Source organism: Drosophila nasuta, chromosome 2R (assembly GCF_023558535.2).
Source record: "Drosophila nasuta strain 15112-1781.00 chromosome 2R, ASM2355853v1, whole genome shotgun sequence".
NCBI classification, from domain to species: Eukaryota; Metazoa; Arthropoda; class Insecta; order Diptera; family Drosophilidae; genus Drosophila; species Drosophila nasuta.
In genome coordinates, this window is record NC_083456.1 from 15,879,390 (window position 1) to 15,904,460 (window position 25,071).

General features: G+C 45.5%; 7 protein-coding genes across 9 annotated transcripts; 2 read left to right on the forward strand and 5 right to left on the reverse strand.

The window, feature by feature from the left end:
* Positions 1-220: 220 nt before the first annotated feature.
* Positions 221-3,691, forward strand: LOC132785343 (cilia- and flagella-associated protein 58). The gene is made up of 4 exons (XM_060791406.1): positions 221-832; positions 891-1,508; positions 1,559-1,875; positions 2,169-3,691. Exons 1-4 carry the CDS (start codon positions 321-323, stop codon positions 3,350-3,352), a joined length of 2,631 nt encoding a protein of 876 aa, XP_060647389.1. The 5' UTR covers positions 221-320; the 3' UTR covers positions 3,353-3,691.
* On the reverse strand, positions 3,367-6,747 carry LOC132785344 (uncharacterized). 2 transcript variants are annotated; one of them, XM_060791408.1, is made up of 7 exons: positions 6,225-6,747; positions 5,946-6,165; positions 5,601-5,893; positions 5,098-5,546; positions 4,727-5,043; positions 3,709-4,670; positions 3,367-3,642 (listed from the first exon to the last, which is right to left on the reverse strand). In XM_060791408.1, exons 1-7 carry the CDS (start codon positions 6,315-6,317, stop codon positions 3,367-3,369), a joined length of 2,610 nt encoding a protein of 869 aa, XP_060647391.1. In that variant the 5' UTR covers positions 6,318-6,747. The 2 variants fall into 2 exon arrangements, with proteins under 2 accessions (XP_060647391.1, XP_060647390.1); XM_060791407.1 differs by lacking the exon at positions 3,367-3,642 and having other exon boundaries at positions 4,606-4,653.
* On the reverse strand, positions 6,644-8,185 carry LOC132785107 (palmitoyltransferase ZDHHC16). Its single transcript, XM_060791101.1, has 6 exons — positions 8,046-8,185; positions 7,839-7,986; positions 7,472-7,781; positions 7,198-7,409; positions 6,816-7,142; positions 6,644-6,757 (listed from the first exon to the last, which is right to left on the reverse strand). The coding sequence occupies exons 1-6, from the start codon at positions 8,087-8,089 to the stop codon at positions 6,644-6,646; spliced, it is 1,155 nt and encodes a 384-aa protein (XP_060647084.1). The 5' UTR covers positions 8,090-8,185.
* An 81-nt stretch (positions 8,186-8,266) lies between these two features.
* Positions 8,267-9,611, reverse strand: LOC132785108 (putative gustatory receptor 97a). Its single transcript, XM_060791102.1, has 2 exons — positions 8,577-9,611; positions 8,267-8,513 (listed from the first exon to the last, which is right to left on the reverse strand). The coding sequence occupies exons 1-2, from the start codon at positions 9,609-9,611 to the stop codon at positions 8,280-8,282; spliced, it is 1,269 nt and encodes a 422-aa protein (XP_060647085.1). The 3' UTR covers positions 8,267-8,279.
* A 615-nt stretch (positions 9,612-10,226) lies between these two features.
* On the reverse strand, positions 10,227-11,367 carry LOC132786742 (putative gustatory receptor 97a). The gene is made up of 2 exons (XM_060793374.1): positions 10,618-11,367; positions 10,227-10,548 (listed from the first exon to the last, which is right to left on the reverse strand). The coding sequence occupies exons 1-2, from the start codon at positions 11,344-11,346 to the stop codon at positions 10,315-10,317; spliced, it is 963 nt and encodes a 320-aa protein (XP_060649357.1). The 5' UTR covers positions 11,347-11,367; the 3' UTR covers positions 10,227-10,314.
* A 926-nt stretch (positions 11,368-12,293) lies between these two features.
* On the reverse strand, positions 12,294-13,640 carry LOC132786741 (26S proteasome regulatory subunit 10B). The gene has a single exon (XM_060793373.1). The coding sequence runs from the start codon at positions 13,529-13,531 to the stop codon at positions 12,329-12,331; it is 1,203 nt and encodes a 400-aa protein (XP_060649356.1). The 5' UTR covers positions 13,532-13,640; the 3' UTR covers positions 12,294-12,328.
* Positions 13,641-14,148: 508 nt separating this feature from the next.
* On the forward strand, positions 14,149-24,990 carry LOC132787588 (probable Rho GTPase-activating protein CG5521). 2 transcript variants are annotated; one of them, XM_060794732.1, is made up of 7 exons: positions 14,149-14,878; positions 16,283-16,393; positions 16,800-16,817; positions 17,487-17,658; positions 17,723-22,921; positions 22,993-23,189; positions 23,257-24,990. In XM_060794732.1, the coding sequence occupies exons 1-7, from the start codon at positions 14,773-14,775 to the stop codon at positions 23,523-23,525; spliced, it is 6,072 nt and encodes a 2,023-aa protein (XP_060650715.1). In that variant the 5' UTR covers positions 14,149-14,772; the 3' UTR covers positions 23,526-24,990. The 2 variants fall into 2 exon arrangements, with proteins under 2 accessions (XP_060650715.1, XP_060650716.1); XM_060794733.1 differs by lacking the exon at positions 16,800-16,817 and having other exon boundaries at positions 14,150-14,878.
* Positions 24,991-25,071: the final 81 nt, after the last annotated feature.

The following is a 25,071-nucleotide window of genomic DNA, read 5'->3' on the forward strand; positions in this document are numbered from 1 at the left end:
TAATAAAAAATATATATATATATATTTCAAAATAAAAAACTATAAAGTGGAGTTTTAATTAATTTTTAAATACAGGAATATTAAGCTGCCTACTTTGCTGCTTTTTTTTTTACTTTTTTCAGGGTTTAAAAAAGTATTTTAAGTATGGATTCTTAATTTTCAAAATCAGTTTACACTTGAATTTTATTCGTTTAGGTTCCGATTTATACATACATACATAATAGTTTTTTTTTTTTTGTTTTGAACGTGCTCTTTTTTGGTTAGCGCGTTTCTTGCACTTTGCATTTCGTTTACTTCGACTTCATACCCGGAAACCGAAAATGTCGAAGCGCAGCGCAAGAGGAAAACGTGGAAGGACCCCAAGTAAAGGATCAGCGACCACTATTGATGGGTTGAACGATATGCTGGAAGCTCAATTTCCCGATGATTTCAACGTGGCTCAATTGGATCTGATGAACGATCTGGACGAAGAGTTCTTTGCAAACTCCTATGAGATGGTGCAACATATTTTACAGGTCAGCAAATTTGCGGCCAGGAAATTGAAAGGATTCGTCGACTTGCTCGCCCGACTTCATGGCCATTACACGGAAGAGAAGGCACTGACCGCAGCGATGCAGGAAAAAGTGGGCGCGGCACAACAGAAACTGAAAGTGTCTCTCGAAGTCACCTTCTCTTATGACTCCATGCTTAATGAGCTGCGTGACGCGTTGGCCGAGGCGTGGCGCACCGCGGATGCAGCTCATCATAGGGAAGTGGACTTGCACACCAATATTGATTATGGATATGCTGATCAGCAGACGAAACAAGCGCCAGCCGAAAGCACCAAGTCCACGTAAGCTCATCCGAAAATAAACCTTCTTTCATAAATTTAAATGTTATTTTTCAATCAGCAAGGAGATGTGGCTGCGTGGCGTGATCTTTAGGGAGCGCGATCGTCTGGCCCGAGAGCTGAAGGAGCATCAGAAACGCCTCGAAACAAATCGTTTCTACTCGGGGTCCTTGGAGGGCATCATCGAGGATCATCGCGCCACGATCAGCAGACAGCAAATGCGGGTTAAATTCTTCGAAACCGAAATGTTCAAGCTGGAGCACAAACAAAGGGAGATGGTGGAATCCTATGATGAGCAGTTCCTTGTGCAGCGTCGCGATATCGAATCGCTCACTAATATGAACTCGAATTTGCGTGCATTCGAGCGGAAGTATCAGAGTGCCAAGGCATTGACTGAGAATCAAAGACAAGTGATTGAGCGAATCTTGCACAATAATTTTACGCTACAGAAGGTGAATCACCGCCACGAAGAGCAAATATTCCATCTGAAGGCAGTCGTGAGCAATTTGGAGAGCGACAATCGTGGATTGCGACGCGAGAAACAAGAGCTCGACTATCGTGGTCGCTCCAATGTGCGCGAGATCAAAAAGAAGGTCGAGCTCCATATGCTGCTCATGCGACGTTTCCATCAACTGACCAAGAAGAATAACGAGCTCATCGAACAGGATTTGCTCAAAAAGTAAGTGAACTCATTTAGCAAGCAACACAAACTTAATTTCTTATCTACAGCAATGAACTGACGGGTGCCGAGAAGCGATTGGCCATTGCGATGAGCAAACTGGATGAGACCACCAAGCAGAAGGAGGAAGCGGAACGCTACAAGGATAAGCTGCGTGCCGAGATTACCACTCTAAACGGAGTCCTGGCCAGTGTACGTTTCGATCTGATTACGCAGCGAGGTCGCACCCAGGACACTCAGTTGCTGCTGGATAAAGCGCATGTATCCTTGGATGAGCGAGACGAGCAGATACACAAACTGATCAAGGAGCGCAACGATGCGCTGGCCGAAGTCAACGAACTGAACAAGACCATTGAGAGACTAGAGGGTAGGTTACCAAAAGGGAACAGTACTTTAATTTCCGTCCATCTGTCGGTCTGTTAGTATAAACAGGTTTATCTTTGAGTTTATCAATGCTAGAGCCACAAGTAGTCCCTAAGACCTTCAATACGATCCGATTAATAATTTGAAAATTGAATTTAAAACAATTGTTCATCACTTGTATGTAACGATCGATATCTGCCAGTCGTGTCTTCCCAATACAATCCAATGGCAATCCTTTATCACAATCGGAGTATAGAATTAATATGCGATATGTAATCTAATCCTAATCTTCTACAGAACATGTTGCTTTAAAGACGACAAAGCTACAAGAGGTCCAAGAGCAGCTGCAGCAAAAGCAGACGGAATATCTGAGGATCAAACAGCAAATGGAAATACTGCACTCGGAGAAGATCATGCTGCAGAAGAGCAACGCAGTGTGTGGCCAGGATCGCCAGAAGCTGCAAAACATCAATACCAAGCAGACCTTTCAAATCAATCAGCTATGCAATCAACTTGCCTCCCATGAAAAGGAGAACATTTCGCTCAAGAATCAAATCGATCAGATCAACAATCTGGTGAAGCACAAACAGACTGAAATACACGCAAAGGAGCGAATGCTGCAGAATGTGCGCAATGAACTCCACGAGATGAAGATACGCTCCGGCCAGCTGCAGCATACCATCGAGGATGACGAGCAACGCTTCAAGAAGATCACGTTTCGGTTGGACGAGGAGCGGCAGAATAAGAATTTAATTGGACAACAAATGATGCGACGCAACGGCGAGTTACGCGTGCAGCAGGAGAAACTATCGATGATGCAGTTGGCGTTGAATCGCGGCACCATGCAGTACAATCAACGCATCGAAGACATTCGGCTGCTGAAAACTGAGATCACCAATCTGCGCATGACCAAGGAGTGCTTGGAGCGTGCAGTGTCCAGTACGGCGAATATGCGCCGTGAGATTGTGCGACTCGAGCGTCAGCTTGTCCGGGAACGCTTGCACGTGGCAGCATTCACGGACGAAATGAAGCATCCCTATCGCATACATCGATGGCGTCTGTTGCGCGGCCAAGATCCGCAACGCTTCGAGCTAATCGTCAAGATACAAGCGCTGCTCAAGCGTAACATCAGTATGACGGTGGAGCGCACTAATCTGGAGCAAAAGGTGCACGATGTGCAGCGCAAGTACGAGGCGCTCAAACAGCAGCTGCTGCACGTTTCCGATCCGCAGATCAAGGATCGTCTGTGGCGACAGCAGTGTATCAATCAGCGACAAAGTCGCAAGCTACGTGCCATGAAAGCCGAGCTGGCCATCAATGAAATCGATCTGGAGGCACGCGATGTAATCATTGGCGAGTACAAGAATGCACTGCGAAAGCAAGAGGAACCCAGCCCGGGTATCGTCAATAGCATTGTTAAGCCGGTGGTAGACAACCCGTACACGGATCAAATCATCCAGAGCAGTTCGTCGGCAGTATAAGTAATTTATTTTTTTTAAAGCAGCGTGCTGACCATTTTGAAGCCGGCGCCCAACGTGCGGGGCAACTGTGCTGGCGCCGAATAGCAATGTGCCTGCATCTGTTCGAGCAATTGACGTTCTTCCAGCAGCTTCTGTTTGCGTCGCTTTTCTTCCAGCAGTTGGGTTTTGGTCTGCGCCAGATTGCCGCGCATCTCCTCCAGCTTCAGTGATTTGAATTTGTCGTCCGCCTCCCGAGCACTCAGCTCAGCCATCAGCACCTTAAGCTTGCGATCCTTGGCCGACAAACTAGCCTATGAATGAAATGTAATCTTTTAATATACACATATTTTATATTGTTAACGAGAATTGATTTTTACTTTGATGGTGTTGAGCTCTGCTTGCACCTTGTGACTGGGCAGCTTCAGCATGAACTCCTTGAGTGCGGCATAGAGTTGTTGCGCCTCGTTCAGCGCACGCTCCTGCTCAAGTGCTGCCACATTCTGGCCAAGCAACTGTCGACGCAGTATCTGTATGCGTTCGAGCAGATCCATTTTCTCGGGATCTTTTCCACGCAACAGACGCCAGCGATGTATGTTCATGGGCGTCATCATTTCGTCCTGCAGAGCACGCGCTTTGATCCGCTCCTGGTTAAGCAAACGCTGCATCTGCAGCAGTTCCTGTCGCAAATCAGCGGCGCTCTCGCGATCCGTGCGCAACACATTGCGCTCTGTACGCAAATTCTTAATCTCTACAGCCATGAGACGCATATCATCCTGACATTGGGTGCATTGACGCTCCGTTTGATCGTAGGCCGTCTGCAGATTCTCTAGGTTATGTTGGAGGCGAGCGTATTCCTCGTTGCGCTTGGTGAGCGCCGCATTGATAGCGTTCTTCTCGTTCATCAGATTGTCGACGTCTTTGCGCAATCGAGCCAAACGTTGTTCGTCCTCCTGCAACGACTTGGCATGACGATCGTTCTCCTTGCGCTTATCGAGCAGCTCGGCTTTAGTGTGCTGCTGTCCCAGCTGCGCATGGCGCACATCGTTGCGCAGCAGGCGGCGCTCCTTCTCCATGCGATCGATCTGCAACTGCAGCTTACTAAGCTCGCCATCTCGATAGGTAATCTTGCCCTTAAGTGACTCAATCTGCGCCTGCAAATTAGTCACTTGATCGCGCAGCTTTTGTCGCTCATCGTCGGCGGTCTGCAGTGATCGCTGCAGACTTTGACGCTCGTTGGTTAACAGATCATGTTGCTGCTGGAACTTGGAGCACTTGGCCTCCAGATCACTGATGGTGCGCTTCAACTCGATCTCATAGTTCTCCTTCAAGTGAATTTCATCTGTAAATGAAACAGCTTTAAAATGAAGAAAAACAGTTTATTGATGCTTTCCTCACTTTGCAGCAGATCGAGCTTGTCGATCCAGTGCTGAATCTCGTCTAGCTTTTTGGACTTTTCCTTTTTGTGCTTCTTGATGTCCTGCTGTTGCTTTTTCACCTTCAGATCCATGCCACTCACAATGTCCTTGAGGGCACGCAGTTCATGCTGCGATTCTTGATACAAAGCTTCGCTCTGCTCGGCTGTCTGATGTTCGCTCTGCAGATCTCGCTTCAGCACATCGCGTTCCTTGGTCAGATTCTCGTTGTTCTTCTCAAAGTGATGCACCACACGTCGCATAGACTCCAGCTCCTTGTCCTGAGTGCCCAGTTGTGTTCTGCAGACAACAACAATACAGTTGCTTATTTAAAGGCAAGAAGTTTTTGCTTACTTGAGCCGCATGTTCTCCTTTTCGACCTCCTGCTTGGCCATATCCAGTCCGCCGTATTTGCGTGCAATAGTTTCCTGGGATTTGGCCAGCTTGGCATTGTCCTGCCGCTGCTTGATGAGTTCATCCTCTCGCATCTTCAACAGATTGATGCGCTGCGTTAGAGCACGCTTATTCTTGTCTCGCTCTCCCACCGTGTACTCCAGATCCACAGTGATCTTGGCCAGCTTATTGCAGGTGCTGTTATGCAGCGTATTCAAATGCTCCAGATTCGTTTTGAGCGAGAGTATCTGCAGATTCTGACGCACTTTGACCTTGGTCAAATGCTCGTTTTGCGACTTGGTGTGCGCTATCTGCTCCAGATATTTAGTCTCATCGCTCTTCATAGTTGCCAGCTCTTTGGCGAGTGCGTCGCACTTGCGCTTCAAGTTGCAGGCATCGCTGGAGGTTTCCTATCGATAAGAAAAACATATTAAAGTATGAGCCAAGATTTAATTGTGACTTACATCGAGAAGCTTGAGCAGTTCTTTGTTCTTGCCCTCCAGCGCCTGAATGTTGCCCTCCACCTCGGCGGTGTAGACGCGCTGCAATTGCAGTCGTTTGTTTAGGTCCTTGATCTCACCATTGAGTCGCTCGCACTCTTTGGTATCCTCACGCTTGTTACTCATCGCTTGACCTTTTTCAGTTAGAAATACCACCATGGATTCCGCTGTCTCCAGTTTCTGGCGCAGTCGCAAACCTTCGTCCTGTGCCGTCTGTTCACGTATCTGTGCCGCATCCTTCTGCTTCCAGGCGCCCTCTGAAAATACCCGGATTCAATACCCATATCCCTGGGCAATCCTTACACTTACCTATCACGCCACGCAGCTCCTCAATGGTGGCCATGTCGAGCTTGCTAACACGCGCCGCATTTTCCAGGCGACCCTCGAGTGTGGCTATCTGTTCGCGCAGCTCCTGCGAACGTCCTTCCTCCATGCGCAGATCATTCTTGTAGCGTGTGCCGCAGATCAACAGACGCTGCACATTGTCTGCATTGTTTGGCGTATCTTTTTGCCGCAGCGCCTTCGTTGCCTACAAATAACATTCGTTTTTATTACAAGTTTGTTAGAGAGTATTAAAACTCTACACACCTCGGGTATTTTCTCGCCCAGCTCCCGGAAGAAATCATCATCAAAATCTTCGGGTACCAGTGGCTCATCTTCGGAGCCTGAAGCCTTCGACATCTTTGCGAATATTGACAAAACCAGCAGCTAACTGAAAACAGCGTCCTGGCAACAAGTTGCCATACCGGCAACTCGGTTTCCAAGCAACATCAGCGCTCAACAGGTTCATTTTGATAGTTTTATTTATTTTTTGTATAGTTACTAATCAAGTTCATGCTCCTTATCGCTATGGAAACGTCAAGTTTTGAAGCTTTTTGGAATATTAAATTAAGCTAAGGACAGCAATAAATATTAGACTAGACTAAAATGGAAATGTTGAACTTAAATCTAAAAATTCAACTAATTTATATTGTTATGTCTAGGCATCACATAAAGCTTCTAATAGACTAAAGACTACGGCCACTCATCCTCGAAAGGAGCATCATGAACGGTGTGAAAGTTGAGACCGTTTCCTTCGGGTTTGTGCCACGACGGCAGCAACACAGTGCGCCAAAAAAGATCTAACAATAAATAACTTAAATGTATTATAGAATGGGATATAAAAAGAACATTCTTTACCTGCCACGTACGAGGCCCAAAAAGAGTTTCCAGTTCTTTTTTGGTGCCAAAATTATAGGGATTGATGTAGATGCGTTGTTGCTGCAGCAAGCGCTTAGTCTCCGCCTCATTAATGTGCGCCTCGACGCTCGTCTCGCCGCGAGTTATTAGCTTAGCATGCCAGCTGCAAAGGCTGCCGAGAGCAATAACCACAGCGACATTGGTAATTGCCATGAACCACATAACGCGTCGACGTGTAGGCGAAGAAGTCTCAGGGTCGTCAACAGGAACGGGCAGATTGTGTACAGCTGGCGGCAACAAGACATCATCATACTCATTGGGATGTGTCTATAAAGTAAAGAAATTAATAAACCGAATATAGCATCATTAATAATTAACTCACCACCGGTATAATGTGCCCAGTAAGATTGAATTTCACGGGATGTCCTTCAAGTGGTTCCAGCTCTGTCCAGTTATCACTATGATCTAACCACAGATATTTGTGGCCAATCTCCAAGCCAGCAATGATCAGAAACAGGCAGCCCATCGTTGTATAAATCATATACAGAAAGAAGTAGCGATGATTCCCATAGCCCACGCAATTGTTAAGCCAAGCTGCAAATGAAATGATGAATTAACTCAGACAGTTTAAATAATCACAACAATACAAAACTAACGACAGTGATGATCCATCTTCAATATGCAACGGTTGCAGATGGAACAGTGATGAGTGCGTGGTGGTTTTGGGGCAATGCACTTGGCACACATGCTTACTGCCTCTACCTGGGAAACGCCTTCGGGCGGATGTCCGGCGGGCGTGATCACAGCCATCACATAGTGAAAGATGATGTTGAGCAGTATCCAGTTGCCAAATATGAGCAGGAATACGGTGACAGCTGGGCTCTTGGCCCACCAAAATGGAAAGCCAATCCAATAGGCAATGCTGACAATGGCAGTGGTTAAAATGGCAACGCCCACAACGAAAAACTGCAAAGGCAAAGGATTGGTCAGCAGGGGTACATAGAAACAAATATTACTACTTACTGGACCCAGGCAATAAGTATAGTTGTCGACGATCCAGAAGATGGGTGTCATGCACACATCCGTGGCATAGCCAGAGTTCATGTGCGCGTTGAACGTTAAGGAATGCCAACAATGCTTCATGTAAGCCCAGCGCAGTCTTAGTATTGAGCTGCCGGCAAATCACTCATTAGTACACATCACACAGCATAACTTAACACTTATACTTACACTATGTTTTGTGCCCAGTTGCCCCGCCATGTAATACGCGCCATTCTTTCAACTTTTCACTTATATTTTGATATTTAATACTAACAATCCTTCATGCATCCTTTTTTGTTTTGTATACCATCAGCTGTTCGTATTGGAACTTTAGTGCTGCATAACAGAAGCATATTAGTGCTTTAAATGTTATCGTTTATCGACGAACCACCACTGCCTTTTATTTTATCGACTGCTATAAGTTTATTTAATCGAAAATCGAAAATTCAAATCATTTTGTATGAGAAACAACAAAAAAGTAGTAACGGTTGAATACAATTTGTTGACCGTGCTACCGTCCAATTCCAGCAGACCCATCGGAATTAATTTGAGGTTTATGGTGCACACCTGCAGCCAGAATGCATCTACAACTGCCTTAAAGCGCACATCAGCATGCTCCATGTTCATACGTTGCAGCAAATTACCCGTTTCTTTAGCCTGCAAATTAGAATGAACATTAAGTTTGCTTGCTTTAAAATGGAATTAAAATATTTTCAATACTTGAATCAGTTCATCTTGACTGACGCGTGCCACCAAGATAATCTCCAAAAATGGCACCAGAAGAAAAACTAAGTGCGACAACGCTTTGGTCACATCGTAAGCCTCCTCAATGAATGTATAATCCGCAATAGCTTGATACTGCATGAAAAATCCCAGAGTGGTGATGAATAAATTAATTCCCAGCGACATCACGAGGCAAAACGAATTAAGCACCAAATAAGCTCGGGAGAAATGAGCAATCTGGGTATATATTTTGGCCAGTTCATCCAACTGATCTGCCAGATCACAAAACCGTTGCATGCGATAGTAAGGTTTATGCAGAAACATTCCCAAAGGGGTTTGCAATCGGTTCACTTCAGCGAGCATCTTTCGCAACACATTGTTGATCTGTATGAAAAGGCAGTGAGCAACAAGAATGCTTCCAAAGAAACAGTTGTTCAAATGATTGCCCAGCAAAATTGGAATCATTGTGATGCTGCTGTGCATCCAACTCAGCTCTGGCTGTTTATGATGCTGATATATCCACGTTGCCAGCTGCAGCATAAAGGGAAATCCAAACATTTTGACCGCACCAAAGATCACAAAGCGTCTCACGGCCAAAAACGAGACGTCAAAATAGTTGATGGTGCTGAACAAGGGCACATCGTTCAAATAGTTAAGTATGGGATGCATCATTGCCCACTGTGTCACATAGTTGAGCAAGACGGCCACGGCATTGACATAGCAATACGTCTTTATGATGTCCAGCTGTGCAAGTTGGCCACTTTTGTACTCCGTCCATATGAGTTGCACATAGTAGAAGCCAAACAGAAAGCCAACCACAAAACAGTAGATGGCCAGGGGCTTCGATAAAACAAATTTTCGGCGTCTGATGTTAAAGCGACATGCCGAAAGTCCATAGAGATTGCTTTGCAGTACCGAGATTCCTACACCGATTAGAACTACTTTGCTGACCAGACTCCAGGAGCTCATCACTCCAGTCAGAGATTGCCACCAGAAAAGCAAGCGTCGCTTTGCCGCTTTCACGAATCGCATGTTACTACCTCGCACTTGCCACACGAATGAATCATTGACTTAATTGTCCGTTTAATTTGGTCTATAGCCCGTTAGCTATCCATCCCCTAACTAATTATTTCCATACATAGCTAATTTCCTTTGGCACAACAAAAGTACTTAGACAATTAAAATCTGATAGTTCGCATACATATTGTATTAGGAGATAGTTTAGTGACTAAACTTTAGTCGATGTTGTTTATGGTTTAATGGTAGTTGGTGTTGAATACATAAACGAAATTTTCATTAATACATTGAAATTTTGATATTTTATAAAATGTTATGTGGTATAAAAATATTTTATATTTCCAATATTAAATTGAATTGTGTATTTAAGTTTCATAAACTTTATTTTTAATTGTTTGTATTTTTAAATTTTTGGTAGTATGTCTGTAGTGAATACAAAACAAATAATTTTAAAATATTACTTGTGAGTATCAGGAACTTAACTGGAGAAACTATAAATCAGAAGTTCAATATTTGTTATATGTTTCTGTCCGATACGAGACGATATAGTAATGTCCGTCTGTAGATAGAGCAACTGCAAGCGGATTTTAGCTGCTTTGGTACTTCAACGATATACCAAATATAGCCTTCGGTATATTTTAGAATTAGAATATAATGGGTTACTGATATCCCACACTTGACTGTAGCTTTCTTACTTGTTTTGTACTCTAGTAGCAAATTATTTTAATGAAAATCTCACTGTGAGGTCATTTTGTATAAGAAACAATAAGAATCCGGCAACTGTCGAGTACATCTTATTGACAATCGATCCATCCAGCTCCAGGAAACCCATGGGCATCAGCTTAAACTCAACTGTGCGCACTTCAAGCCAAAACAAATCCACTTCTTGCTTGAATCGCACATCCGCGTGCTCCAAATTCATGCGCTGTAACAAATAGCCCGCTTTCCTAGCCTACAAGTAAATGGAAAATATCTCTTTTTATAAATAAATATATTGCTTATATAAAAGTTAACCACTTACTTCATCGATTAGCAGCTGCGTTTCGTTGGCTACGAGAAGGATTTCCAAAAAGGGCAGAACCAGAAACACAAAATGAGCCACCGCCTGGGCGATGTCATAAGGTTTCTCCAACATTATGGTGTCCACAAAAGCCTGATACTGCACATAACAGCCCAGAGTTGTGTTGCACAAATTAATGGACATGGTGGTGACAACCGAGAAGCAGCCAAATTGCAAGAGTCCCTGGCAATAATCGTTAACTAGAGCATATTTGCCAGCTAACTCATCCAAACGATCCGCTAAATCACAGAAGCGTTGCATGCGATAGAAGGGCTTATGAAGTGACATCTCTGCCGGAGTTTGCAATCTGTTGACTTCGGTTAGCATCTCGGCAAGCAACACATTTATCTGCTTGAAGATTGCCTTGCTTATGACAATGCTGCAAAAGTAACAATTGTTCAACTGACTCCCCGCAATGATGGGCAACATTGTGGTGCTCGTGGTTAGCCAACTGAGTTGGGAATGTTGCTGTTGCAGATGCTGATGGTAAAGCAACAAAGTGACATGCATCGCCAGTGGAAAAATAAAGATCTTTACGAAGACCGGCGCCATGTGGCGAGCCATGGACAACACAGTAACATCAAAGTAGTTGATGACTGCAAAGATTGCCGTCTGGTTTAACAATTCACGCACTCGCACACAAATGCTCCATTGATAGAGATAGTGCAGCAAGCTGCCACAAGCATTCATATAGCAATAGATCTTGATGGCATCTCGTTGATCGATTTGACCACTGACAAATTCCTGCCAAATGTGTTGCACATAGAAGAAGCCAAAAATCGTTGCCACCGTCAGGCAATAGATCATCATGGCCTTCGAGAGTCGAAACTGTTTGTGCTTCAGACTAAAGCGAGCCGGGTAGAAGCCATAGAGACAGTTGAGGAACAACATCACCACATAACCGAGGAGCACCAGAATGGCGATGGGTCTCCAGTTGCGAAACCGTGCTGGTTTCCGCAGTCGTTGTGCAGCCGCTTTCAGGACACGCATGTTACTAAAGCACCGCTTTAATCGTCCTTCATGAAGCGACTGGCTTATCGTTGATCTCTATGAATTGGAGCAGCAAATTAGCGCATTATAATTAGCATTGATAACTTGTATATTACTTTACTTTAAATGGATTTGGTCTCCAGCGAAATACTGCCGCTATTGCTATTAAAACAGCGCTTTAATAATCAATAATTAAAGTTCTCACATATCATTAATCTCTGTAAATATTAGAGTAGAAATTAACACGTTAGCTTCTGCTTAAAGCGTACCTTTAAAAGATGTCGCTTTTCGGATGTGATTGTTTGTAAATCGGACATTAAAGTAGAGGGTATAATACAGGTTAATTTATGCGCTTGTTTATCAGTTATGATTATTAGTTGTTTTTGTATTATACTTTTATAAAAAGTTCGCATACGATGTTATTAAATCGGGCAGTAAAGTGAAGCTTTAATGGTGCTCAGTAAAACTGCTTTCTTATCGTCAATCTCCGAATATTATATGCGTATTTCAAGGGCAGTTATTGTAGTACAATTTAGATTGAATAACATCAATATTATATTAAAAGTTAGTAAACATTTTTACTAAGTTGGATCCTTAAAGTAAAGCTTTAATAATCCTTAATACAGCAGAAAAACCTTTATGAAAAAGTTTGTTTAATGTATATTCAAAGTTAGTTGCTACTCTAAATGGGCTTGTAGTCCAGCTTGCTTTCCAGTTTCTTGTTGTCCGCCGTCTTGCGCACCGCCTTCATGAAGTCCTCGTGGATGACATATTCGCGATCCTCGCGCAGCGCAAACAAACCCGCCTCGGTGCAAATGTTGCGCAAGTCGGCGCCGTTAAACATGTCCGACAACTTTACCACAGCCTCATAGTCGATTTCGCCATGTTTGGCCAAAGGAGCAGCATGTATCTTAAGGATTTCCAAGCGTGCAATCTCATTGGGCAGCGGTATCTCCAGTTTGCGATCCAAGCGACCAGGACGCATCAAAGCAGGATCCAAAGTATCCGGTCGATTGGTGGCCATGATTATCTTGACCTGCCCCAACGCATCGAAGCCATCCATTTGGTTCAGCAGCTCCATGAGTGTGCGCTGAATCTCGCGATCTGCTGAAGTTCCCTCGGAGAAACGACGTCCGCCAATAGCATCGATTTCGTCCATGAAAATTATGCACGGCTGATGATCGCGTGCATAGGCAAACATCTCGCGTATGAGGCGAGCACTTTCCCCAATATACTTGTCCACAATGGCCGAGGACACGACCTTCAAGAAGTTGGCATCCAGCTGAGAGGCAATGGCACGCGCCAGCAGCGTTTTCCCAGTGCCTGGAGGACCATAGAGCAGACATCCCTTGGGTGGATTGATGCCAACGCGTATAAAGAGCTCGGGATTCATCAATGGCAATTCAATCACCTCGCGCAACTCTCGAATTTGCTGACCAAGTCCTCCAATGGCTGAATAATCCACATTGCCGGGATCTTCGTGCGACATGTTGTAGACTAAAGGATCCACTTCGCGTGGCAAGTATCGCATAATGGTCAGTGTGGTGATGTCTAAGGCGACACGTGTTCCAGGCTTCAGTTTTAACTTGTCCAATTGGCGACGACATCCGACTACGTAACGTGGTCCATTGGCGGACTTAACAATGAAGTTGTCTGGCGTCAATTGCTTGAGAACTTCGCCAAGCATTTGGCCCACACTCTGCAGCGCTTTCAAGTCATCCTCGGATTTCTGGAACACAACCTGAGAAGTCTTGTGCTTATCGCGCAGCGCCTTCAAACGCGACTCGATTTCACGATGCTCTAGCAGCTTTTTGCGGTATGCAACTAAGGCCTCAACGCGTTCAGCGTCCATTGTTGGGTTTGTAGTTGGTTGTGGATTTGCCATGCTGCTGTTTGATTTCGATTTTAATTTATGATTTTCTATAAATTCAACACGAACTTTTTTCGAGCAACGCTTTAAAAGTGCAAATCACGTCTAACGATATGATTGAAAATGGCGCAAATGACAAATGAATCAGGGCTGCACAAGTAGTTGCTGACGCTGTAACGTATTATTTAAATTACGATTGCTTATTCCTTGCCATTATCATCTGTAATACAATAACTAAACGATGCTAATCATAAAATTAATGTATATTGGATATTGATGTATGAATTGCCATTTAGGTTTGTTCATGCAAATAATTGACAAATTATAAAAAAACCTAAACGTTAGAATAAAAAATGCCGCTTTGCTATCTTTTGATCTCTTGTATTTAAAAAAATGTCATTATTTGTATTGTTAGTTTCGTATTTGAAAAAAATAAAATTAAATTAACTGCGTTCATGTTTTTTTTTTTAATAAGCAAAACTACAAACTATTTTTAAATTCTAATACGCCTAGTTTACAAAATATACCAAAATGTTATATGTAGAGTGACCAGCTGACTATTTGAGACTATGGTATATTTTAACGGCGTAGACAAGTACATTTTATTAATTTCGAGGCGGTCACACTCCATCACAGGTGTTAATAAAACAGCTTTAAAGAAAGCGTTTCCTGCGCGTCGCGGATGAATATTTTTCCGTCAGAAGAAAAACGCATAAAACTTACTCTGCCCCGTGTACGTGCTGCACAAATAATGTATAATAATGTGTATCGCAGCGGTTAGTGCCACAATAACCAACGCAAATGCAATGCAAATTGCACAACTCGACAGTATGTGCAATTTAATAATTTGGGCGCTGCGAGGAGACTCGAACACCACAGTGTAGACATGAAATAAAAAGCAACAACAATTACAACGAACTGCGAAAAGCAGCAACAACAACAACATCGGTAGCAGCAGCAGCACCCAGAGGCAGAGCAGAGCAACGTCAGCTTCGTCGTTGCTTTTGCGGTCGCTCGCTCGATTCGCTGCTTTGCTAATAATTTCTCCGGGAGCTTCGCTGGTGCTCCGCTGGACGAAACCAACACAAAAAAAAAACAAGTGTGAAAAGAAAGTGTATACAACAACAAAAGTGTATGTGTGTGTGCGATTTATTTATGTTGTTTAGCAACGAAATCAAACGAATTAGTTTAAGAATGTTGTTTGTGTGCAAATATCCATAAGTATTAAAGAGAAACGCAAAAATACAAAGTGCAAAATGTTTACAAAGAAATCACATGCAGATGTTAAAAAGTCGACAGCAAAGTTGCAGGATTGCAAAAAGGATTCGGCCTCCCGCCTACGACATTTGCGCACAATATTAGGTAATTGTATAAATTATTTAATAACTTGCAGAACTGGTTAAATGTATACATATTTATTGTTGCTATTTACCTTGGCTCGCAGACAGGTGGGCGTTTTGGCCATGGCCATATAAATGAACCAATTTGGTTTGCTGGTTATTATTATGTATAAAAAGCAACGACCCACAACAGCTATTTAATGCTATTTCCTGTTGGAGAACAAATACTGAAAAACATATCATTAATTTATGCAAAAACTAGAAGCACTCATCACACAATGTGTGAAAAACGTCAAATGATAAAACGCGGCAGAAATTATTACGGCGCTTTTTCAACTGTTGACTGAGTGGCAACATTGTTGTTACAATTTCAACACCAGCTAACAAATACATACATACCTTGTACATGTGAGCATGTGAGTGTATGTGTGTGTGTGTGTTTGCATGCACTCGCTGTGTAACTTTCTTTTTGTGTCATTGAACGGAGTAATTTTGAAAAACCACCCAACAACAATAACAACAACAACAGGTGCCAAAGCACCCGCTCAACTCCCATTGTTGTTGTTAGCTTGCTTGGCAAATTACACGCATTCACACACACAAGCAAGAAAATCACACACTTGCTTGTACACGCACACATGCGCACCGTCTATTGGAAGTTCTTTTTTTCCCAATTGTTTGTAACTTTTTATCAACATCATCAGCGGCAACGGCAGCAGAGTCGCATTTTGTTGGCCTTCTATGAAACCAGTTTTAGAGGTTTCTTGGCCTACTCTTTGTCCCTCGCATGTTTAGCTTTCTTCTCTGTTTTGCATCGTTTCGCTGATGACAGCAATACCGGCACTTCCCGTTCTTACCTCCCCCCACCCTTCTCATCATGCTGGCAACTGATTCATCAAATGTTGTTTTTCAACGCATATTTTGTTTTATTGTAAAGCCGCCACCGCCATCGTTTTGGTTTGCGGTCGTTTTATTCTTTGCTTTATTTGTCATGCATATGTACGTGTGTGTGTGTATTTTGCCTATGCTACTTCGTAGGCCCATATGAACATGTTGACCCGTTACCGTTATCGGAGAGTGCAATGCATATGGCGGCTCTTTGTTTACCAATCACAATCAATGACGATGTCGATGGATGTCGGCGTTGCGTCACCAGCGCCACCTGTTGCCCATAATCAGAAGCAGACGACTGCTTGATAAGATCAGTTATAAATGCATTTTTGGGTTACATTTTAATTTGTTTAGAATGAGTTTTATTTATTACCACAAAATATTTTGCTTTTGAAAGTGAGTTGATCTTACTGTAACTAAAGAATTTAATTTGGGGAAAATAAAATAATATTGACGAGATAAAGTATATAGTGTTAAAAACATACTATATATGTGAATTTACAGCAACAATTAATATGATTGTCTTGTGTTGCAGATAATGTAGATTACGAGGAGTCCAAGTCGCTGTTCGAGACAAACTATAGCCATGTGTACTTCATACTCTACGACACCTTCATCCAGGCCGAGGCGAATCTCAAGCAGAAAGGTAATTTTAATATATCCATATATCAATATAAAGATTATTTCCATTTCCTCTTTTTTCGTATGTTTATTTTTGGTTTACTCTTCCTCCTTCGTTTTAGCCCGTCCTAATTTTTGTTAATCTTATTTTCTGCTAATTCAGAAAGCAAACCACATTAAAATTAATGGTTGCTTCTTGTTTGCGTCTCTGTTTTTTTTTGTTCCTCTTGGTTATCTATGTTTATGACTCTTGGCCCCATTAATTTATGCAGAGTTAAAAAAAAATGAAAAGAAAATAAAGAACAACACGAAATGAACACTGATGAAAGCGTTTGCTATATTGTAATTATGTTTAACGAAATATTTATTCTAAATTCAAATCCTATTCTATTCTTTTTTGCCCTCTCTTTTTTATACCTTTTTACCGGCAGAACTTCCGTTTCATATTGGTAAGTTTATGTGTGTGGTTTCTTATTGACTTATCCGAGTTAGATATGCATCAAATTACATTCCCCAGAGTTTCGCTTTTTGGTATCGGATATTGTAAATATATTGCATATCTTCGCATTCGATTTGTCATTTATAACATTTGCCTTGATTTTGCGCCCTGTCTCTATCTCTCTTCTTATTCCGCCCATTGCCCAAAGACATTCTCTTGATTGAATTCTCTAAAAGTTGCAGTTGAATAATGAATGGATATCTCTAGTAACAGAAATTGGGTTGGATTCCACTGGCACACATTGTATGTATTGTCCATTTGCAAAATAAAATAAATATGGGATTGTACGATAAAATTATTTATTGATAACTTAAAATATGTGCCATTGGAATCCGATTTTAATACCGATTAGAACAATTGAAATTACTCATCTTAACTTTTTGCGATAACTTGGCGAAAATGTAAACTTGGAACAACCCATTACTCATCGACGCTTCCATTATCACAATCTCTCGCTCTCGCGCACACTCTCTCGCTCTCTCTCACTCTCGCACTTGCTGTGTTGCATCTTGTGCTCGTATTCCGTCCCCATTGGCATGTGCTTGCTTTAGGCATCTTGGACTAGTTGGCTCTGATTACTTGGCATATTTTTAATACCTTTTTTCGCTCTCTATCACAGTGCACAAGGCGCATCGCGAGGAACTGGACGGTTCGCTATGGCTGCTGGAGAAGATACTGTGCCTGCTACCCGAGCTGTTGGCACGTCGCTGGCAATGCCATTCGCTCAGCCGGATCATGGCCAAGCTGCTGCACTTGGGCAACTCCCCAAAGCTGCGCCGCGAGGGTGTCAAGTGAGTGCCATAAATAAATATCTTATTGCTCAACTTTGCTAATTTCCATTCCTTGCTTTTGCAGATACTTTCTGCTGTGGTATCAGACGCTAGGCGAGAATGCGCCGAGCTATGTGCACGCCATGTACGCGGACCTGATACCCGGGCTCATTGTGCCGCAGAAGGGTGTCGTTGGTCCCGACACGGAATTCAACACCACGGATTTCCTCTCGCATCCCAATATGAAGGCTGACGGCGGCATGGCCTCTGTATTCCATGACAATGCCTTCTCCCATCCCGTGCAGAGTTCTGAAGTTGTGGCCCTGTTGCCGCCATCATCCAGCGAAAAGTCAGCGCCACCAGATCCCCGCGATGGACTCGAGGTGCTGCTCAATAGCATGGTACAGACCGCAGCCTGTTTGCGTTGGCGCGATAATCGCGCTCAGAAGGATCATCGAGCGTTTGCGTTTCTGTTGCAACGCTTCAAGGAGGTCTTTCTGCCCGTATTCTCGCCCAGCTTCGATGCCAGCCAATCCATCTACAATCCACGCCTTGAAATGCCCGTCATGCGATCGATACACAAAAAGGAAGAGGTGATGGCCTCCTGTGTTGTGGTGCTCATCAATTGGGTGTCGCGTTTCACGCACGAACGTTTGCTCAGCCATCGCTTGGATTGCGCGCTGCAGATCGAGGGCGTGGATCATCAGCGGCTGCTGGGCTACCAGCAGGGATTGATTGTGCGCGACGTGTTTTACGTGAGTCGCGAGAACATCAACTTTGTGCACGAAGTCTATCGCCAGGCATTCCTGTTGAACTTCACATCGAAGGCGCAAATCGAAGCAATACGCACAGCGATTGCTGTTTACAGAGATTGGATGACGGGCAGCACGCCGCCACCATTTCTACTGGAGCCCAACGAAGATCAGACGACGACGACAGCGACAACGCCATCGAGTCACTCGAATGCTGGCGGCACGCCGCGTAGCCAAAGATTGCGCACACCCTCGTATGTGGGCGCCATGCAGGGCAGCAAGGAACAGCAGCAGGTTGTGCGGGCCGGCATGCAGAATGTGCTGCAGGTGTTCGTCACGAATGCGGCGAATGTGTTTCTTGTGAACACGGCCAATCTCAACATCTGCTTTCCGACACGCTCCCGCGACTATCGTTCGACACCACTGCAGGAACAGACGGAGATCTGCAAGAAGGTGCTGAACGTGTATCGCACGATGGTGATGAACACGCGCATGGAGTCGCGCACCTGGGAACAGCTCTTGCTTGTGCTGCTGCAGGTCACATCCGTTGTGCTGCATCAGAATCCGCCGCCCAGCGGCAGCAAAAGCGCCAATCTGGGCGGCATACTCGGCTCGGCGATATTCCAAACGCTGATTGTCACCTGGATACGAGCGCACACCAATGTCCCCGTGAATGTGGTGCTCTGGGAGAAGTTTCTCACCGTGCTGCAATCGCTGACACATCGCGAGGAGTTGATCGTCGAGTGGAACAAAACGATACAGACGCTAACACGCGTCTTCTCGCGCTACACCTACGGCATTAACTTGCTCGATTTGCCGCTGGATCGTGTGGCGGAGAGTCGCGGCAAACGGCGACGCATTGGCAGCGTCTGGCAGGGATCGGGCAGCAACAGCGCCGGCGCCAGCATCACACCCAGCGTGCAACGCGAACGTGAAAGTCTCGCCGAGTCGAACAGCAGTCGCTCCGATGAGAACTCGCAGGCGGGCAGCCACAGTCAAGCGCCGTTGCTGCAGTCTGCGAATCGTACACATCATCAGCACACACAATCCCATGGCGGTGGCACTGGACACGGTTCACGTCCTGTGCCGCTGACGCCGATGCTGAGTCGCAGCTACAGTGAGGGAAGCCTCGCATCGGCGGCACGAAATTCACGCATCCGTCGACGCCGTGTGGCTGCTGCAGCTGCACCCAAAACGGAGGCACCGCTGGATGTGCGTGCGTGTCTGGAGCACACGCTGAGCACGCAGAGCAATGCGCAGGATTTGCGGCGTGCCATGTCGCTGGACTCTTTGGCGCCGGTGCGCAAAAGTCGCCGGCGTCGCGGATCCCAACAAGGTGTCGACGATGTGGATAGCTATCAGGATGGCGAACAGGTGGAGGACAACGAGAGCGGTGCGGGTTCGCGAAGCCCATCGCCCACGGCCAGCAGCGGCATTGAAGGCGGTTCCATCAAGGATGCGCAGCTGCACATCGATGTGCTCGCTGCGGATTCGGGCAGTCTGGAGGATGGCAATTCGGGCAGCTTTGGTGCCGGAAGCTATGGCTCGGAGCGTCGCTCGATAATGCTGGGCGGCGCTGCAACGGGTTGGCTGCCCGACTCCACGTCCATCATGTGGAAACGCATGCTGGGCGCGCTGGGGGATGTGAATCGCATACCGAAGTCGGAGCTGCATGCCCAGGTGTTTAAGCATCTGCTGGAGATGACACAGAACCTCATCAAGATAAAGCAGAATCAGGGCATCTCCACGGACAATCAAAGCACACCGCCACCACCCGCCTTGGTGCCGCCAATTGGCGTTGTGGCACCTTGGTGCTATGGCGCCCTCTCTTTGGATCGCAGCTTCAAGAAGGGTAAACTGTGGGCACTGCAGCTGCTCTGCGCTCTGGCGTTGCAAGGTGCCGTGGGCATGCAACAGTTGCCGCTTTTCTATCATGCATTGCATCAGCTGCTCACTGGCGAGGATCGCGATTTGATCTATGCGATCATGAAGCATCTGGAAGGGCCGCGTTTGCTCAGTTTGCTGCTGCCGGGACACACGCTACTGCTGTTGGATTTGGTGCATGCGAGCGCCATATTGCTTACCTCGTTGGAGGTCACCAGGAACACGCCACGTGCCGAGGTTGCTGCGCTTTTGGGTTCGCTGCTTTCGTATCCACCCACGCTGTTGCCACGACCCGTGCTGCAGCCTACGGCCCAGCAATTCGAGCTGATGGAATGCCCCGATCTGCAGGATCACATACTCAACATAATGCTGCGTTGTGCGCGTCGCGAGCCATCGGCAAAGGCGCGTTGCATTGCGCTCTGTCAGCTGGGACAGTGGCTGCTGTTGCGTCTCTCGCAGCCCACAAAGAATGCAGCGCAGCGTGCTCACTTCCAGCAGGCGGTGCCGCATCCTAAGGATGTGCTGCTGCCCAAGGAGACGAATGCGAATAGCTTTAATCCGCGCATACGCGAAGTGCTGCAAGTGTTGCTCCAGGCGCTGCAATTCAAGCATCACACTATCGCTGTTATCGCTGTGGATGCGCTGAAACTGTGTGCGGAGCGTGGTCGTCAACTGGCGGCCATTGAGCGTGTGCCGCAGTTGATTATCACGGCACTGTGCAAAGCACTCGAGATACAGAATGTGAGTAAGCCGAAGGATGCGGATAAAGTGGTGCTCACCTCACTGATGCTTTGCCTGGGCGAGTTTTGCATGGCTATTCCGGCTGCTCTCATGCTGGAACCCTACAACGATCAAGGCGACACGCTGGTGCTGCAAGTGCTGCGTGTTCTGCTCCAGGTGGCCTCCGGTGCGCCGCGTCACGAACGTGTGAAGCTGACGTCGGACGATGATTTTGACATGCACATTGCCAGCGATGATCTGCAGGGCGATGGACGTCTGCCCGAGGCGAGTTATCAGACATCTGAGACTATACAGGCCTGCATCTCAGCAATTCGATTGTGCGCCAAAGCGGTGGCCATGCATTTGGTCACTCATCTCGGACACTTTCCCATGGGAATTGGTGCCTCGCGCTTGAGTTCAATGGTCGAGGAGCAGGATGACATCTACGGAGGCACCGGCAGCATTGGCGGCACTCAGCTGGAGCGACGCGACTCGGTGGAGCTGCCCTCGGTGGTGAACGCACAGAATCTGCAGCTGTTCATGCTCAACTCTGGTCTGGTGGCCAGTTTCATTGAGCTGCCCACGTTGAAGCTGCCGGGTGGCGGCATCACAGCGGGTTTGGTCACCGCCGAGAAGCAGGTGCGGGTGTTGATGCGTGATCTCAATGGCAAGGCCTGTTGGGATGCTTCGATACTGTACTCGGAGCCGCGCAAGTGTGACACTCAAGTGCCGACGCCAGCTCATGCGCAATTCAGTTCGGAACGCTACGATGGACCCTCGAGGCATGCGAAGCAATGTCAGCCCATGGATTCGATGGTCGGGCAGGAGCTGCAGCTGCCACGACATACGCTGCGACATCGGCCAGCGGGTGTGTTGCCACTGGCCAAGGATGTGGCGCCAGATCTGGATCAGCTCGACGATATGCTCGCCTACATTGGCCACACGAGTCCCGAGTGCGTGCCGCCCACTGTCTCAGAGCTGAATGCACCCAGTTGCAGTCCGCTGAGCAGTTCACAGGAGGCACAGGCCATCTCGGTGATACTCAATCAACGTGTGCTGGAACAGGAATTTGTGGCACACTCTGCCCAGCAGTCTGCGGTCTCCGCCTCGACTTTGCGACACGCTGGCTCCAATTCATCGCTGTTGCAGCCAGATCAACGTTCGCTGCACAGCGCCACAGCCTCGTTTGATTCGTTTACGGGCGCTGGCAGTTTGCCCAATCGTGTGGAAACTCCCTTCCAATATTGCCGACTGCTCTTCGCCCACTTGGGTCTGGCTGGCTGGGAGCGTCGCTCGCGGACTCATCTGCTGCAGCGCAGCGAGAAATTGCTGCGGGAACTGCGCAATGTGGATCTGCAAAAGTGTCGTGAAACGCACAAGATGGCTGTCATCTATGTGGCCGCTGGGCAGGAGGACAAGACGAGCATACTACGCAACACCAGCGGCAGCAGCATGTACGAGATGTTTGTGTCCGCCCTCGGCTGGGAGATTGAGCTGGAGACACACAACGGCTTTCTGGGCGGACTGCCGCGTCAGGGTTGTGGTGCAACGGCGCCGTACTATGCCACGCCCTTCCTGGAGGTGGTGTATCATGTGGCCACGCGCATGCCATCGGATTCGTCGGAGGCCATGCTGCTGAAAACGCGGCATTTGGGCAACGATGAGGTGCACATTGTGTGGAGCGAACATCATCGCGACTACAGACGTGACATTCTGCCCACGGAGTTTTGCGATGTGCTCATTGTGGTGTATCCCCTGAGGAACGGGCTGTTCCGTGTGACAGTGAATCGCAAGCCGGAGGTGCCGTGGTTTGGGCCGCTTGCCAACGAGAGCGTTGTGAGTGGCGCCTGCCTGGCCACGCTGATTCGTGCCACGGCCATCAATGCGAGTCGCACCAAACGTGCCGCTCTGCCGCTCTACCAGCAATTGTAAGTTGTCAGCAGTCGATTTGACATTGCTTGCAAAACTAAAAGGTTTTCTTTTGTTTTTATTACCGCAGCTATGAGGAGCGCAATCGCTCGCTGGACAGCGTCTCGTCGCGCTACAAGGAGAGCACCACATTCGAGGACTTTGCCAGTCGCATTTACAATCCAATGCCACTGTCCACTCTGGGTACACTGCGCGAATCGAATGCCAGCAGTGCCGGTGCACCACTTGCTGCCGCATTGATCGATCACAATCGTGCCTCTGTCAAGGGTAACTATCACGTGTGAATCGTGGCCAATCGTGATGGCTCATTCATAAATTGTTTTGTGCTTTGCAGGTTGGGTACAAGCATCCATTGATTCGACACCAACGCTTGGCATTGTGCCATCTGCCTCCGCTGGCTCAACTGCGGCCATGGAGGCGGCCACAAACAGTGGCATTGCATCGGCGTCGCCACGTGGTCCACGTAAGTTGGGAGCGCCCTTCAAGAGCGTGACCAAGAAGCACTCCTTGCAACAGATTGTTGTTGGCGGCAGCTCTGGCGGCAGTGCTGGAGGTGATACACCACCAGAGAGTCCTACGTTGCCGCTGCGACGAATCAAATAGACTTTTGGCACACACGAATTGGCGGCCATGGTTACTATTACTATTACAATAGCAAGAACTATAACTATTCCTACAATTCCCCCCACTCTAACTATACTCATTCCCCGATACAAGAAACCCAGAGCCAGGCTGATTCTCGAATACCAAACTGGTTTCCCCCAAAAATTATAAAAAGGGGTTGCCTGGTTGGTTGGAGCAACGATGCAGAGTTCTATTGAAAATGAATAGTATTGCAAACAAAAAAAATCACTAAAACCGTTTCCTTTTATGTTTATTATTGTAATTTATTTCAATCAATTTATCGATGCTAATTTAGTCTAACTATTACTCACTGTAATTAACTATTTATTTGCCACACAATTCCACAATTTCCAACTGCGAATTGTAGTATGTATTTATTAATCAGTTTGTTCGATTTCAAATGCGATTCCATGTTACGTCCACTAATTTCTAATTAATCCATTTCAATTAATCATTATTAATGATTTTAAATATTAACCTAATTTACGCACTTCTATATTGAGCTCTTTAATAAGCTAATCTATCAATTGATTGCAATTTATGATTATCCTTATTTGTTGTAATTCTGTGTAATCACTAACGATAGTTTTATCATTTTAAATGGTGACGCTCAGAGTCCGAAGGATTACTGTGTTGTCTTGATCCTAGATTTTCTATATATTTTAATGTTTTACGCTTCGAGATGCAAATTCAAGAAATTCGTTAAGTGTTAAGCACAAAGCAACAAAATCAAAAACACAATTATAATCGAAATTTATTTACACATTTGAGATGGCTCTATAACTCTGCCCATTAAGCAAAAACAGTTACTGGTTAGTATTATGTATTCGAGCTCTTTATGTATAGACAATCTAGTTGATAAGTATGCGAAGAAGTATAAGAATCTATCGATCGATCTATTTACCAACATTGTTCAAACAATCGGGTTTTAATTGTAATACACGTATATATATACATATGTATGTAAAGCAGAAAAGAAATTGTTAACTCATTTAATACGAAAGCTAGCACATTTTTAATTGTTCGACCAATAATTTCAAACAAATTGATCAAATGTATATTTATATACGTTAATTTTGTATTTATTTATATTGTATTTAGTAAAGGGGCAAGTGAGATATATAAACAAAACAAAAAAAAAAGAAATAAGGAAAGATGTTTAATTGCAATGCGTTTTTGTTGCACAAATGTTTTATGAAATTTTTAGTCTAATTAACACAATATTAATATTTAGCAATTACCTATGTGTGTAAGTTTTTTTGTATAAACAACCAAGTAAAACAAAACAAAAAACAATAAATAAATCCTAACTTTTAAGCTAATATGCAAAACGACAAATTTTTGTAACTAACACCAAGTACACACCACGCATTATACAACTCTTATACTTACTAATTTATTTAAGAAACAATCGAGTATTTTTCATAAAATAAATGCAATTCAATTCACATTCGTTGTTTCGTTCTCTAATTACGCTGATCTAACATAGAATGTCGCACCCCGTCAAGGGTGTGGAATTAGAGGT